Source organism: Prunus mume, linkage group LG7, assembly GCF_029339155.1.
Source record: "Prunus mume cultivar Tortuosa linkage group LG7, ASM2933915v1, whole genome shotgun sequence".
NCBI lineage: Eukaryota > Viridiplantae > Streptophyta > Magnoliopsida > Rosales > Rosaceae > Prunus > Prunus mume.
Genome location: NC_142704.1, coordinates 11412230 through 11426650, shown reverse-complemented (window position 1 = coordinate 11426650; position 14421 = coordinate 11412230). Strand labels below are relative to the sequence as shown.

The 14421-nt window shown below is 37.2% G+C and overlaps 4 protein-coding genes across 4 annotated transcripts; 2 read left to right on the top strand and 2 right to left on the bottom strand.

Moving 5' to 3' along the window:
* Positions 1–270: 270 nt before the first annotated feature.
* LOC103336593 (Calcineurin-like metallo-phosphoesterase superfamily protein) lies at positions 271–4017 on the bottom strand. The gene is made up of 9 exons (XM_008239650.3): positions 3570–4017; positions 2812–3039; positions 2572–2693; positions 2300–2360; positions 2008–2148; positions 1666–1773; positions 1260–1488; positions 919–1170; positions 271–543 (listed from the first exon to the last, which is right to left on the bottom strand). The coding sequence occupies exons 1-9, from the start codon at positions 3699–3701 to the stop codon at positions 461–463; spliced, it is 1356 nt and encodes a 451-aa protein (XP_008237872.2). The 5' UTR covers positions 3702–4017; the 3' UTR covers positions 271–460.
* A 2488-nt stretch (positions 4018–6505) lies between these two features.
* LOC103336592 (UPF0047 protein C4A8.02c) lies at positions 6506–8971 on the top strand. Its single transcript, XM_008239648.3, has 7 exons — positions 6506–6785; positions 6969–7029; positions 7162–7256; positions 7350–7383; positions 7629–7683; positions 7777–7819; positions 8664–8971. Exons 1-7 carry the CDS (start codon positions 6591–6593, stop codon positions 8733–8735), a joined length of 555 nt encoding a protein of 184 aa, XP_008237870.2. The 5' UTR covers positions 6506–6590; the 3' UTR covers positions 8736–8971.
* A 182-nt stretch (positions 8972–9153) lies between these two features.
* On the bottom strand, positions 9154–10087 carry LOC103336591 (calcium-binding protein CML38-like). Its single transcript, XM_008239647.3, has one exon. It carries the CDS (start codon positions 9852–9854, stop codon positions 9297–9299), a length of 558 nt encoding a protein of 185 aa, XP_008237869.1. The 5' UTR covers positions 9855–10087; the 3' UTR covers positions 9154–9296.
* A 2393-nt stretch (positions 10088–12480) lies between these two features.
* On the top strand, positions 12481–13795 carry LOC103336740 (uncharacterized). The gene is made up of 2 exons (XM_089041924.1): positions 12481–12643; positions 13221–13795. The coding sequence occupies exons 1-2, from the start codon at positions 12481–12483 to the stop codon at positions 13793–13795; spliced, it is 738 nt and encodes a 245-aa protein (XP_088898050.1).
* The last annotated feature ends 626 nt before the right edge of the window (positions 13796–14421 follow it).

Genomic DNA, 14421 nt, shown 5'->3' with positions numbered 1-14421 from the left:
ATATTTTAATCAATTTAATACAAAAATATCATTTTGCCCATGCATTTAAAAATTAACAAAATTGACGGCAAAACTATTTGTCCTAACGAAACTGAAGTTGAAGGACCACGGAAACGATTTGGAAATTGAAGGACTCAAATGCAAATCGGGTCTAAATTTATTGACTAATAAAGCGATTAACCCTAAAATATAAGTTATAAATGATAACATCGGTTCCCTTTTTGCATCTTCATCACTCTAACACCCTACTAACTTGAACAATGAACAGTATAAAGATAAGTTTCACTACATATATTTGTTAATCAGAAATTTTACATCTCCAGTCATTTATTATTAGGTGAATAAAATTCTATATGCCTCAAAAAACAAAATTCTACACACTAGAAAGTCAAAACTAGGTTCCCCTGATGATCATCACTGCAGTGAACTAAAAAACTACCACCATCTATCATTGAGCAGCTCAGTCGCACTTTCTTTTGTGGGCGCATCTCCTGCACGCTAATATACCAGCCCAAATTACTCCTATCAAAGCAAGGACAAAAGCTGCAACATCGAACGCAAAAATATAACAATCAGGACAGCAAACACAGATAAAATCAAATAAAGTTGCAATCAATTGAGCATAATTTGATGGTACCCCTTAAAAAAACGACAAACAAAAAATTGATTTGATGAAAGAAATGCACATCCTAATATTAGACCACCTGAATCCCTTATATATTAAGTCTATTTAAATTTATAGTGAAGCCCTATAAAATTCTTTTTCTTTTTCTTGTTCCATTTATCCAGTCCATATGATATAAAGAGATTTTGCCGAACACACTGAAAGTTTCCCATGCAGTGTAGAAAAAAAGCAGCTAGGCACATTCCATGCAAGAAGCATTCAATAGTAAAGCTGAAAGTCTCAGATAAACATACTCGCTGCAGCACAGTAAGCTAAAATAGCCAGGCGATATCTAACAATCCATGGTAGAGTGCTTTCAAGAGAGCAGTGCCTGTGATGCTCTCTTGCTTTCTTGGTGGTTGAAGAGGTGGAATTTCTTGCTTGCAGTTCCAATAGCGATGTAGTTACACCTGTCACAGGATTTCCGTTTATATCCCTGACTTGAATTTTCAATGTCACAGGAGTCGCATCCCAGTCTATCTCAACTGCTCCGAAATTAGACATGCCTGAAGAAAATACACATCCAGAAAATAAAAAAACCTGACATGTTCCGCCAGGAAACTCAGATATGTCAAATTTAAAATGACAAGCATACCATATGTGCACGACCTGTATCTGCAGTTTTGGTCCGTAACTCTCATAGTGTTAGGAGTTAACCATGCCAGAAATCTCACAAAGAAATGTAACGGTGGTGGGACTACCTTCTCAACTGCTTGGGTTATCCCACTTGAAGTAACATCATACAATGGATATCCAGTGGCACAATCATAACGTGTAATTTCTCCAAAGTGAACATCTCCACTTATGAAAAACACTCCATCCCTCTACAAGGAAAAGAATTTGTAAAAGAGCTGATCTAAGCATCCTCTCCTCTCAGACCAAGTTGTAAAAGTAAAAAATAAATACCCTGCTTCATGCATCTGCTGCTTGTATCTTAATTAGAAATCGCTACTGAGAGAAGTATAATTGAAAATATGCATCATGGAGCATACATATACCACCTTACTATCTGCTATCAATTTAAATAGCTGATCTCTCTCCTTTGGAAAACGTCCCCAAGACTCCATGTAAAACAATGGCCCAGTGGTTGCTGACAGATTTGATATTACCTGAATTGGGAGAAAGATAATTACTGAAACATATGCATTATTAACAAAACTTGCAGACACCATAGGCAAATCCAAACAACCCAACTAGCCAAGCATTAGGGAGTAGCACACAGGTAAATTAATTACATAGCTAACAGCTTTATGTAGAACAATGTAGGCATAAATTAATGTATAGAAGATCCAAGCATGGTACCAACCTACCTAATATAATGCTGGCATAAATTGACAGCATACCTGTATAGAAGATCCAATAATTGTAACGGCTGTTGGAGAATCATTCAGCTCTTTTTCTAACCATTCCCACTGTGAGCGTCCCAAAATAGTTCCATCACTACGTAAAGGGTCTCGGTGGTACCTAGTATCTAATAGTATAACCTGAGGAATTTTATTGCCCGTAATTAGAGCAAAACACAATTTTACTGAAAACGGTTGTTTGCTTACTTGATAGGCTTTCCTGGGAAAGCCCATTTGAATTCCATATGAAGAAATGTTTCAGACAGATACTTAGAAGCTTTCACTTGGATACCTTGATTTGTCTACCCATGGGGCCAAGTGTGTAAGATGCATAAACTCCGTCTTGCTTCCGCCTACAATTGAAGGAAAAAAATAATTCAATATAATCAGCAATAATTAGGTATTACGAACAACTACATTGCAGTTCACCACAATTAGATAAGAGTTAAAATTAATGATGTTATTCATACAAAGCGAATGAGGCTTTAACAATGACAACATCAGCATCTTTGGATATCAGTAAGGCCATAATGACAATTCTACAAGGGGAGAACAGTCGCTCACCGTGGACTATGTTCCGGCTCATCCAAGAAATCAAGGAGAAGCCTTTGATTAGTTATTTTCCCGGAAAATTCTTTTCCTGCATCATTTAATCCATAATCGTGGTCATCCCATGTGCCAATTACCTACAAGATCGACACGCTACTACTTAGAACGAAGAATAATTATATAAAAAAGAAAATACGTATGAGCAAGAATAAGGATCTCAACAACTATTCTGTCAGATAAGTGAGGATGAAACACCTTCGTATTCTCTCGAAGACGAGAATAACCGGGGTTAGACTTGGCTTTCTCATATCTAGACTTCATTTCCTGCTCAGTAGAAGGAACAAATCTTGGGGAATTCTTCCACGGCCCAATTGTTCTTTCTTTTCCAAATAGTTTAAAAGGACGCCTAATGTCTCCATAAATGTTATCACCAAGCCAAATGAAAACTTGGGGATCAAATGAGATTATTGCATTCCAGATGGGCTGCACAAAACCGAAAATTTTAAGTTATCCTGAGAAACAAAAAGGAAGTAAATATATTCACAAAAGTTTCAGAGATGAAATTTCATTGCGTGGCAAAACAAATCGATAGATGATTTGATACAATATAATGCCATTTGAACAGCTAAGTAATAAGCAACAGTTGCAGTAGGGTTCACTAGCAGAAAGTAAAAGCAGGGACAATGTGCAGAGGAAGATTGCCTAAACGTCACCTATCAATGGCCAGTTGGATTCAGATTTCGTTATGAGGAGATTGCCATTGTGGTCAAACTGAAGAGTGGAAACTATGTGTTCTTGAATTGTTTTTGGCATTTGGCAGACTTATAAATTTGTATAAATTATTATAAATTAGGAAATCATAACTGATGAAGTGTGAGTCAAATAAGCACTGTAATTAGAGAAACATGTGTTGTCATCAAAATTAGTGTGCCAAAATGGCAAAGCTATTGAGAGGTGAGAAGAAGAAAAGGAAAAAAAAAAACAAAGAGCAGAGTGCAGACGGACAGACAGACCTGAGGAGCGCTTTGGTTGGCACATGATCCAAACGCAATACGAGTAACCAGACGCTGCTGCTCGGAAGGGACGCCCCATGCCACCACTCCAATCGCCGTCACTGTCAACATCCACCACCACTTCCAAACCATCTCTCTCAACTCTCAATTCTCAATTCTTAATTCAACTCTCAATTCTTAATTCAACTCTCAATTCTCATATGAGCAGCCACTAACTCTGGGATTCTCGCGTAAATATGAGGATTCTTTCCATTCTTAACCAATCACCTTATTTATTTCTTGAAAATTGCCTTATTTCCATAACAAGAGCCTGAAACCTTCCGATCAAGAAAATCCAATAAACTAATATATTAAGGAAAAACTTCCATTAAAGAATTCTTACATGCCTCTCCTTTCCCTCTTTTTTTTTTTTTTTTTTTTGGTTTTTAGGTGCAGAATTTGTACCCACTTCACATTTTAGTCCTTATATGTTACTTTTTCTGTTAAATTTAGGGGCAAAATAGTCATTTGTGGTCCAACCCTCATCACTCACACCAACTCCACCACTCCATGTCCAAACTCACCATTCTCACCATCACCAGCCATCATCATCATAATCATCAATTTCAACCCTTCCACCTCCTTAGCCAATACTAGAGAGACAGAGAAGTAGAGATATGGACAGAGAGAGACACAAAGACAAAGATGGGTAGAGATATGGACAGAGAGAGACACAGAGACAAAGATGGGTGGTGGGGAGGTGCTTCAGGCAGAGGGCGTGGGACTGGGTGGGTGAGGGGATGAGAATGGGTGTCGTGTCTGTACAATGGGCATGTGCGATGGGTTGGGGATGATTGGGTGGGGGTGGCATGGCATCGATGGTGTTCGTTCGCTGAATAAAGGGGTGGTCGGCGACTGTGGCTTGGTGGGGGGTTGGGGCTGCTGGAAAGAGGAGAGGGTTGCTGATGTTTTGACCATTAAAAAGACTGTTTTGCCCCTAAATTTGACAGAATAATTAACGCTGGACTAATAGTGCTAACCGAAGTGCAGTTGAGGGACTATAGTAGTCATTTTGCTTATTGGAGGACCAAATGCAAATAGGGTAAAAATTCAAGAACTATTGCTCCTTAAAACTCTTTTTAAAAAAGAGAATCATGAGCCAACGAGTCTAGTCCAATGAAATATAATTGACTTGTAGCTAATGGTCTTAGGTTTAAACTCCAGGTTTCCTTAACAATGCGTGTATGAGAAATCATCTCCCCTTGTAGCCTTCACTATCACTTGTATTAAAAAGAAATACATGAAATGGAAATCAACTTTGATAGTTAACCAAAAAAAAGTGGCTGACTTGTAACCAAAAGAAATAGAGTTGTTATTGACACTCAGAAAAAAAGTAATCCAATATACACTGCTTGTTTTTTTCTTTTTTCTTTTTGTAAAACACACGAGACAAATTAATCAATAACAATTCTCTGAAAAACACATATGAATATTTGTTTTGGTTCAAAAACATGAATATGGAGTATGAGTAGAGGTGGCCATTTGAACTGGTGAATCGAGTCGGACCGAGTCTAAAAAAACAAGAAAATTTTTTATTGACCAAACAAACAAGTCAACTTAGACTCAAAAATTGAGTTGGACCATTTTGTATCATTTCCCGAACGCACATGCAATATTTGGGCGACATACCCCGTTGCAGATGAGTTTGTGAATATAGCTATGACATGTGCTATTTATAAGGTCTTTAAAAATTTTGCAAGCTAATATTATCTAGGATAAATTTCGGTATAAAAAAAATTCCCTAAGGATAAATTTAGGCATGTTAATGTTAGTTTATTATTTTATTATAGAGTTGTAATTTTTTATATTTTTTGTGGTTATATATTATGGAGTTGTATTATTATTCACTATTGAGTTTCAATATTGTTCATTATATGTGATACTAAGTTTGAACTTAACATGAATTCTTTTTATGTGGTACTAAGTTACTCATATATTTTATCTTTGTTTTTTTGTTCAAGCTCATATAAGCTCATATATCTTATCATATGTATCAAGTGTAATATATTGTAGTAAATTATTGTAATTAAAAAATTATGGTGCATTTAATTTTCTTTCACTAATTACTACATATTTTATAAAGACATAGTGTTTGTCAGGTTGCTACATAATCAACTTAAATCACTCAAACCCACCATGACATGCATTTCATTCTATTTTTTGGTGAAAAATAATAGACAATTGACTAAGTAAATATCCTCTAAAGTTTCAATAAAATTTTCAAGTTTTTCTTACAATTTCCATGATTTTTATTCAATTTTTATTGATATCGATATTTCCTCTATATTTCCATCGATATATCCGTGCTTTTGGACCACCGATATTTCCAAAACCCTTGATATTTTAGAGTTTGATTTTAACCCAATTAATACACAAATGTCTTAGTTCCAATTAATACCCAACTAAATAACTACTTTAGCCCAATTTCTTTTTTTTTTTTTTTCAGTGAACCATATCCATTCTTGTTATGTTTCGTATTTCTCTCTTTTCCACCTATTTCTTTAAATTTATCTATTTACATCTCTCTCTTATTTTATCTCCTCTACCTTTTTCTCTATTATTTTATCTATTGTACATATTTTTCTCCTTTTCCAATTTTTCTATACATCATATTTCTCTCTTATTCACACATCTTTATATTTTTTCCTTTCCAAACCGAAAATTGGGCAGAATCAAATCGGAACCGCATAGGTCCAGTTCGGTTCAATTCTTCTAGACACTTTTTATAAAAATCAAACCAAATAGAATCGTGTGTAATTTCCAATTTCGGTTCCACCCCTAGGTACAAGTAGAAGAATGAAATTGATGGCAGGAAAGGAATAGGGCCGAGTTGGGCTTGGCACAACCACATAAAAGTCATTAGACCAAACAAAGCTACAAAGCCTAGAAACAAACAATTGTTGGGGAAAGATTCTTCAACGACCAGTGCATTTCCCAAATTCGAAACATTTGGGCTTTTAGACCAGACCATAGGAAATACAAATGCAAATGCTGCAGAGCTCAATGTCATTGGGATTGTCAGCGTCTCCGGTTCGCGTTGTCAATTGTTCTTTGGCCAGGGCTCCGAGCACCACCGTCAACGATCCCAATTCAATGGCAGCAGCTGGTCCCAAGTGGGCCCAGAAGACCATAACTCTGCCTCCGCAGAGGAGGGGTTGTCATCTCATCACCCCCAAGGTACTCTTTCACTCTTGAACCCTAACCCTAACAGCCACAGAGTGTTTTCGATTATGACATAACCCGCTTATTATTATGAAGCCCTTCAATTGAAACAAGTGTTGTGTTTTACTTTTAAGCACAACTTCAATTCAATTATGACTTTGTGTTCAACAATTCAATATCTACTGGTTTCTATTTCAGATAGTGAAGGAAATTGGCCAGGAATTGTCAGATTTCAACTGCGGCCTTGCACATCTCTTTTGTAAGTTAGCGAAGCCCCAAGGCTAAACTAATATCTGCCCCCTTGTCATGTTCAAAGTTCAATATTGCCTTTTAGTATTAACTATTTTTTATTTTACCTTTTGTTTTGAAAAAATATATATTAATATTCCAGTGCAGCACACTAGTGCTTCTCTTACTATCAATGAGAATTATGACTCTGATGTTCGTGATGATACAGAGACATTCCTCAATAGGATAGTTCCTGAGGTTAGTTTGTTTCCTGTAATGTCTCACGTAGCAGTTGCAGTATACCGTATTCTAAGGACATAGATAATGTGATGTTTCGATGTTTATTTTCAGGGGACATCTGCACCATGGAAACATACCCTTGAAGGTTAGTATTGGATTCATTTGATCTCTTGGTCCGTGGAATACTTTGGTTTTCTCTGTTTAACCCAAATTGTTACTTAACGCAGCATTAACTTGGTTGGCTAGGTCTTTGGGTTGCATTGTATATAATTACATATGATTGATGTTGTACCCAAAATTTCTGTTTGGGTACATATAATTGTGGTCTTATTTATCTGGTTCTTTGCATTCATTCCCAAATGTTGATACTGATTTATGTAAGTTTTCCAGGCCCAGATGACATGCCGGCACATATTAAATCATCAATGTTTGGCTGCACACTGACGTGAGGATACCTTATTAGATCAGTTGAAACTGCTTTTTTGCTTTGAAAATATGTAGCCTCGTTGGCATTTTCATGTTTCTTGTTCTCATGCAGGGTTCCAATTACAAATGGAAAGCTTAACATGGGAACTTGGCAGGTCTGTGAAACCAATAATTAACTTTCAGAAGTTTTCTACTTATTAAGAGCCTTATTTCTCAATCTTGTCTTCTGATTTATAGCTTAGCAAGAATTTCATGGATGCTCTGCTGAGTAAATTTCTTGGTCGTGGGCTAATTATTAGCTATGAGAATAGAACTTACAATTAAAAATGCATCATGATTAAGGAAGGTGAACCACAAAGCAGTAAAGAAATTACTAGCGACAGAACAAGTTGTTATGAGAATACACTTGCATGCTTTACATTCTTCCTTACTAGAATTGGAGTTTCCATAAATTGGTTTTGATCCTTAATTGAACTATTTTCTATTTAGACAGAGTCGTAAATTAAAAAGACTAGAAATAGTTGACCCCCAAAAAAAAAAGAAAAAAAAAGGAACTAGCAATGTCTTATGTAAAATGTATTGAAGACAGGAAGTCAATGGTGAAACATTTTCAGACCTAGCTTTAAGAACTGCACTAGGCTGCAATTTCTTGTACTCGAGTATGTAAACTGGGTAAGAATTCATGAGATCACTGAGCGAGAGATAAAGATAAAAATAGGCCTTGTGCTTAAGATTTTACCAAGGCCCTTTAACTTCCAAGGGGCAGGTGAGGCAATTAACAAATTAATAACTATGGTTTTCAATTATTGGTTATCGTTCTTGTTTTTGTTTTTTGGAAAGCTTCAAATACGCAGTGCATGTGCATATTCTTGTATGTTGTATGATGGACAACTAGTTTCCATTGCTTAATTGTTTGGCTCTCTAGTAAAGCAAAATTCCAAATTGTGTGTGTGTTATTGATATGTCATATTGCATAATTTTCCTTGTAATATCCTTCAGGGAATATGGTTGTGTGAGCATCGTGACTATCCAACTGCGCGGAAAGTTGTGGTCACCCTTAATGGAATGTGAGAAGCTTAGATTTGGAAGTTTCCTGTTTCTTTCATCCAGTGTGCAAATGAAGTTGTACTCAAGTAACTTCTCTGGGTGGGTGGGATGTTAGTGTGCTCGCCATTTTCTCTGTTAATGGCAGCTTCCCAACCAGAATCTAGTAATACCTTGTTACTTGTAAAGGATTTAAGCTTTGTTATGCAGACTTGTAGAAAATGTAATGGAATTAATTTATTACTTATTAGCTATTGTGACAATAGCAGCTGCTTGCCAATTACCATGTAAGAAATTTTGGAACTTGCTGGGAGTTTCTACGTCGAAACCTTGCAGGTGTATATAACAACAATGGGTCAAATTGCAGGTATTAAAGTTACATGATTCTGCAGCGGGAGTCAGCCTGATTGTGTTTTTTTTTTATAGTACAAGGGAGGGGAGGGGGTGAACGAATGAGTGAAACAATTATTATTGGTCACTTGAGTTTGCTCGAAAAGGGAGAAGAAAAAAAAAGGGGAAATATCTGAGTTACAAAGTTACTATATAAATGATGTACACACAAACGCGAAGGAATGGAATTAAATTAATTTAACGCATCATGATTGTGAACTCATTAAAGCTGAGAACCCCATCTCCATTAAGGTCGAACGCTCGAATCATGGCCTTGCAGTCATCGATGGAGCGAGAGTCGCCGAGGCGGCTGAGCATCCTCTTCAAGCTGGCTGGGGTTATGCAGCCAGAGCCTTCCATTTCATACATCCCAAAGGCATCTCTGAGCTGCTGATTCTTGTTGTCGTCGTTTGTGGCTTCCATCAACTTCTGGAATTCTTCAAACCCCAGCAGCCCATCTCCATCCAAATCCGAAGCCTCCACGGCGGCCTCCGCTTCCTCCTCAGACAGCTCTCCCCCAACACTCCTCACACAAGTCTGCAGCTCTGCTGGGGAAATCTTACCATCTCCGTTCTCGTCGAAGAAATCAAACATCTTCGACATCTGGAGGTCGCTGTTGCTGCTGATGCTGCTGCATGTTGTTGGGTTCTCAATTGGGCCCCCTACTTCATGATGGCCTGCCTCTGTCTTTCTTGGAGACAGTTTACGGCACAATCTTCCCAGGGCGGACGATGATGACTTGGGGGTGATCTCCATTGAAATTGCTAATTTGTTACTTTAATTGCTGCTATGTAAATGCGGACTTGGGTCTCTTCTAAGTGCTCTTTCTGGCTTTGTGGCTTCCTGACTTCTTGTAACTTGTATATGATGCTATTTATAGACGATGAGACCATGGGGATAAAGCAACGATGAAAAGAAGAGGATAAACTTAACCATTATAAAACAACGGATCCTTGTTGGGGTGTAACAATAACAAACGTGGAAGCCTCTTAGAGCACCTCCACCGCAGGCACAGAGTCGGGCAAAAGGCCCCCCCAGATAGCCCAAAACAGCTCCAGCGCTGCACTTCCAGCCCGGGCAAGCCCTGGGTCCCATTTCCACTGGGCTTCAGCCCGAGTTCGATGACGTCAGAGTGACATCATCGCACGGTACTGTGCCACGTGTCGCAACACTGACTCTTCGATCCTTTTTTTTTCCAACAATCCGACAGTCCTCGTTTTTAGCTAAAAATTGCATCGAAAAAAATCTGAATTTTTTTAAAAAAAATACCAAAAAATTCTGTATTTTTTCCCTATAAATACATAACCATTTTATTTTTTCCCTCACATTTTTCTACTACTTTCCATTTGTATAAAAAAAAACAAATGGCATAAAATTGCAAAAAAATTCAAATTTTTTAAAAAATACCAAAAAATTCTGGATGTTTTCCCTATAAATACCTAACAATTTTATTCACTTTCCACACCAAATCTTCATCCAAAATATAAATAGTGATACGTGACAACAAAATATAATCTAAAAAGCTTATCAAAATTAATGGTTTAAAGTGAAATAAAGCGGCCAAATCCAGTTTTTTAGAGGGGAGAGAGAGAGATGTATATATTCTTCTATTGGGATATGGAATGACAAATTCCGTATTACAAGAGAACACGGTTTTGAGCGGCCAAATCCAGTTTTTTATAATTATTTTAAAATACATAGACAAAATAAAGACATGATTTGCCGTCCCCGCCAGTTGTTTTGGTTTGCTTTTGTGGGTTTGAGGTTTCAGCGCGTCAGGGAAGCGTCCTGCTTGAAGCCTGCAGCGGGTTTCTCTTCCTGGCATTTCTGCGTTTCTTTATTTTTTTTGACAATTTAATAGTCTCAATGAAGGTTTCTTTATTTGGTTGACCCCACTGCTTTTTGGATCCTACCGAGTTTCTAGACGTGGGAACAGTGTCGTACACTTGATGATACTAAGGGGACAAAATATGGTACGTCGGCCACCGTCAAAACCTGTGTATACAAAAGTAGTCTCTCCAAAATGGGACATTTTCTCCGCTTAACACCCTCTTTTACTGTTAATCAATTTTGTTCTTTTTCTATCTTTCTTTTTCCTTTTCTACCATTACTCTAATTTCCTTTAATAAGAAGACATTTACAATCACTTACACATATTATGAAAAAATAAAAATATGAGACTATTATGCATACCTTGCTCTCTGCATATTTATGCTTGTAATGATAGTTTGGTTAGTAACATTATTTGGTTCTTCTACCTGTAAACATATTAGCCCCAAAAATTTATTATTTATTAACTACAACAAATCACATACTTGGTAAAAAATAAACAAGTATGTGATTTGTTTGGGTACATATAATTGTGGTCTTATTTATCTGGTTCTTTGCATTCATTCCCAAATGTTGATACTGATTTATGTAAGTTTTTCAGGTCCAGATGACATGCCAGCACATATTAAATCATCAATGTTTGGCTGCACACTGACGTGAGGATACCTTATTAGATTGGTTGAAACTACATTTTTGCTTTGAAAATATGTAGCCTCGTTAGCATTACATGTTTCTTGTTCTCATGCAGGGTTCCAATTACAAATGGAAAGCTTAACATGGGAACTTGGCAAGTCTGTGTATAATTAACGTTCAGAAGTTTTCTACTTATTAGGCCATCTCCAATGCAAGGACTCAAACCCAAATTATCTCCCAAAATCTCTCCCAACCCAACAAAATTTGGACCCAAAATTTGGACCCAAATATGGGTCCAAGTATTGCCTGACCAATATTGTTTCTTTGGACCCCACGCTGAGGTGGCTAAGGCCATGTGATTCTGAAAATTTGGTGGGACTCGCGCTATTGACATTTTCTGATGGGTTTGTCTGCTGCCATGCCACGTGTCGGCGCTGGTTTTGTAGCCGTTGCAATTCAAATGGCTACTTTTTTCTTTTTTTTTATAAACAAATCAAGTAACTTTAAAAAGGCTGGCCCACTGTTGGCTCATTTCAACCTTAAAAGTGCCGTTGCAAATAACTATTCCTTTTTTTTTTTTTTTTTTTCCAAATTCTAATAGTAACTTTAAATTAACGATCTAGATTAAATCTAAGTTATTTTAACGGTAAAAAAAAAAGATCCAATGACTGAAATTTAAATCCAACGGTCAAAATAATATTTTAAATTAATCCAAATCAGATCCACCCCCAAAACTCACTCCAAACTCTATAAATACCATCCATTTCTCAATTAATCTACCAAAAACATTATTTCTATTTCTCAATTTATTTTTCCTTTGTCAATCTCATCAATCTCCTTTCATTCTCATACTTTTGATATCATTTCAAGCACATCATCTCCTTCATTCTCATACTTTTCATATTATTTGAAGTTTTCAATGGATAACCGTGGCAAGACTATCTTTTCCTTTATGTTTGATGATGATTCAGATGATGAAGAACATCATCAGAGAGTGATTGAAGCCATTGTCCACCATACTTCACAGGAGAATGAAGCCACCAAACATGGTGGGTCGGTAGTCGGTCGTGTGTACAAGAACTGTGAGAGGAAAGATCGCCATCGCAATCTCATGTCCGACTACTTCGTTGAAAGGCTACATTTTAATTCTACCGACTTTCATAGGTGGTTCCGAATGCGAAAGAGTTGTTTTACCGCATCTTGAATGATGTTGTCAACCACGAGCCATACTTTCGTCAAAAAAAGATGGGCTCGGTCGACAAGGGTTATGCCCTGAGCAAAAGTTAACCGCTGTCTTTCGTATGCTCGCATGGGGATGCTCGGTGGCGTGACCGACGCATCTGTAGATTGGGTGAAAGCACACTCTTGAGTCACTCCAAAAGTTTTGTTCTGTTGAAGCCGTTTATAGCCAATGGTACCTCGATCTCCAAATCCAGTTGACTTTTACAAGCTATTACACAAGGCAAGAAGTTGAGGTTTCCCAGGCATATTAGGAAGTCTTGACTGCATGCACTGGGAATGGAAGAATTGCCCATCTTCTTGGGCAGGTCAGTTTACGGTCACAAAAAAAAGTGCTAGAGGCTGTGGCCTCGTACGACACATGGATATGACATGCCTTTTTTGGAGTCGCTGGATCCAACAATGATATCAACATTTTAGCTCGTTCTCCATTGTTCAATGATGTGGTACATGGAGTGGCTCCTCATGTTGAATATATTGTCAATGGAAATCAATACCATTTGGGCTACTATTTGGCAGATGGGATCTACCCCTGTTGGGCTACTTTGGTGAAGACAATATCTTCTCCTGATAACCCAAAGAAGAGGCTTTTTGCACAAATGCAAGAAGCATACAAGAAGGATGTTGAAAGAGCATTTGGAATACTACAGGCTCGATGGGCTATTGTTCGGGGCCTTGCACGTATGTGGTGCAAGGATAACCTCCACTCAATCATGATGACGTGTATAATTTTGCACAACATGATTGTGAAGGATGAGTACGAATATGTTGAAGAGGAATCTGATGATGAGGATATGTGTCCACAACGATCCAGGAGGGCTAGAGCAAAACAATATGAGTTGGAGCCAAGCATTACATATGAGTACCACCAAGATAGGCAGACTCTCTTTAATTACATGATTCGTCATAATAGAGTTCGATCTCCACATGTGCATCAGAGTCTCCGAAATGATTTGATCAATCACCTTTGGAGGAGCTTTGGAGATGGTGAATGAGGTCGACAATTGTTTCAATCCTCATTTTGTGTTTCAATTATGTTGTGTTTTTTTTTATGTTGTGTGTTTACTTTTGGAATAAAATGAAATTTATGGAATTTCAATTTTTTTTAGGTCAAATTGTTCAAAAAATTAAATTATGATGTTATTTAAAAAGATTAAATGAAGAAAAGTTATCCATAAAAAAAAATTAGACTTAAACCGCATCTTAAACAATTTAATAAAGTTGCGGACCTAAAATTTGAGTCCGTAGGGTTGGGAGAAAAAACAATTTGAGTCCGGGCAAAACCCAAATAGTCACTTTTTGGAGGGGGGAAATTTGGGTTTAGACCCTCATGGGTTGGAGAAGGCCTTAAGAGCCTCATTTCTCAACCTTGTCTTATGATTTATTGCTTAGCAAGATTTTCATGGATTCTCTGCTGAGTAAATTTCTTGGGCGTGGGCTAATTATTAGCTATGAGAATAGAACTTACAAGTAAATTATGGGCATAAAAATGCATCATGATTAAGGAATGTGAACCACAAAGCGGTAAAGAAATTACTAGCTGCAAAACAAGTCGTTATGAGAATACACTTGCATGCTTTACATTCTTCCTTACTAGAAATGGAGTTTCCATAAATTGGTT

Bases quoted from the DNA above. Each gene is read 5' to 3' on its own strand.
- LOC103336592 (XM_008239648.3), top strand. From the start codon at position 6,591: ATGCAAATGCTGCAGAGCTCAATGTCATTGGGATTGTCAGCGTCTCCG. The intron at 6,786-6,968 runs GTACTCTTTCAC...TTTCTATTTCAG, and splicing joins GTCATCTCATCACCCCCAAG to ATAGTGAAGGAAATTGGCCA. The intron at 7,684-7,776 runs GTGAGGATACCT...GTTCTCATGCAG, and splicing joins ATGTTTGGCTGCACACTGAC to GGTTCCAATTACAAATGGAA.
- LOC103336591 (XM_008239647.3), bottom strand. From the start codon at position 9,854: ATGGAGATCACCCCCAAGTCATCATCGTCCGCCCTGGGAAGATTGTGC.
- LOC103336740 (XM_089041924.1), top strand. From the start codon at position 12,481: ATGGATAACCGTGGCAAGACTATCTTTTCCTTTATGTTTGATGATGAT. The intron at 12,644-13,220 runs GTGAGAGGAAAG...TCAACATTTTAG, and splicing joins CGGTCGTGTGTACAAGAACT to CTCGTTCTCCATTGTTCAAT.
- LOC103336593 (XM_008239650.3), bottom strand. From the start codon at position 3,701: ATGGTTTGGAAGTGGTGGTGGATGTTGACAGTGACGGCGATTGGAGTG. The intron at 3,040-3,569 runs GTCTGTCTGTCC...GGTTTTGTGCAG, and splicing joins CCAACCAAAGCGCTCCTCAG to CCCATCTGGAATGCAATAAT. The intron at 2,361-2,571 runs GTGAGCGACTGT...CTTCAATTGTAG, and splicing joins GAGCCGGAACATAGTCCACG to GCGGAAGCAAGACGGAGTTT.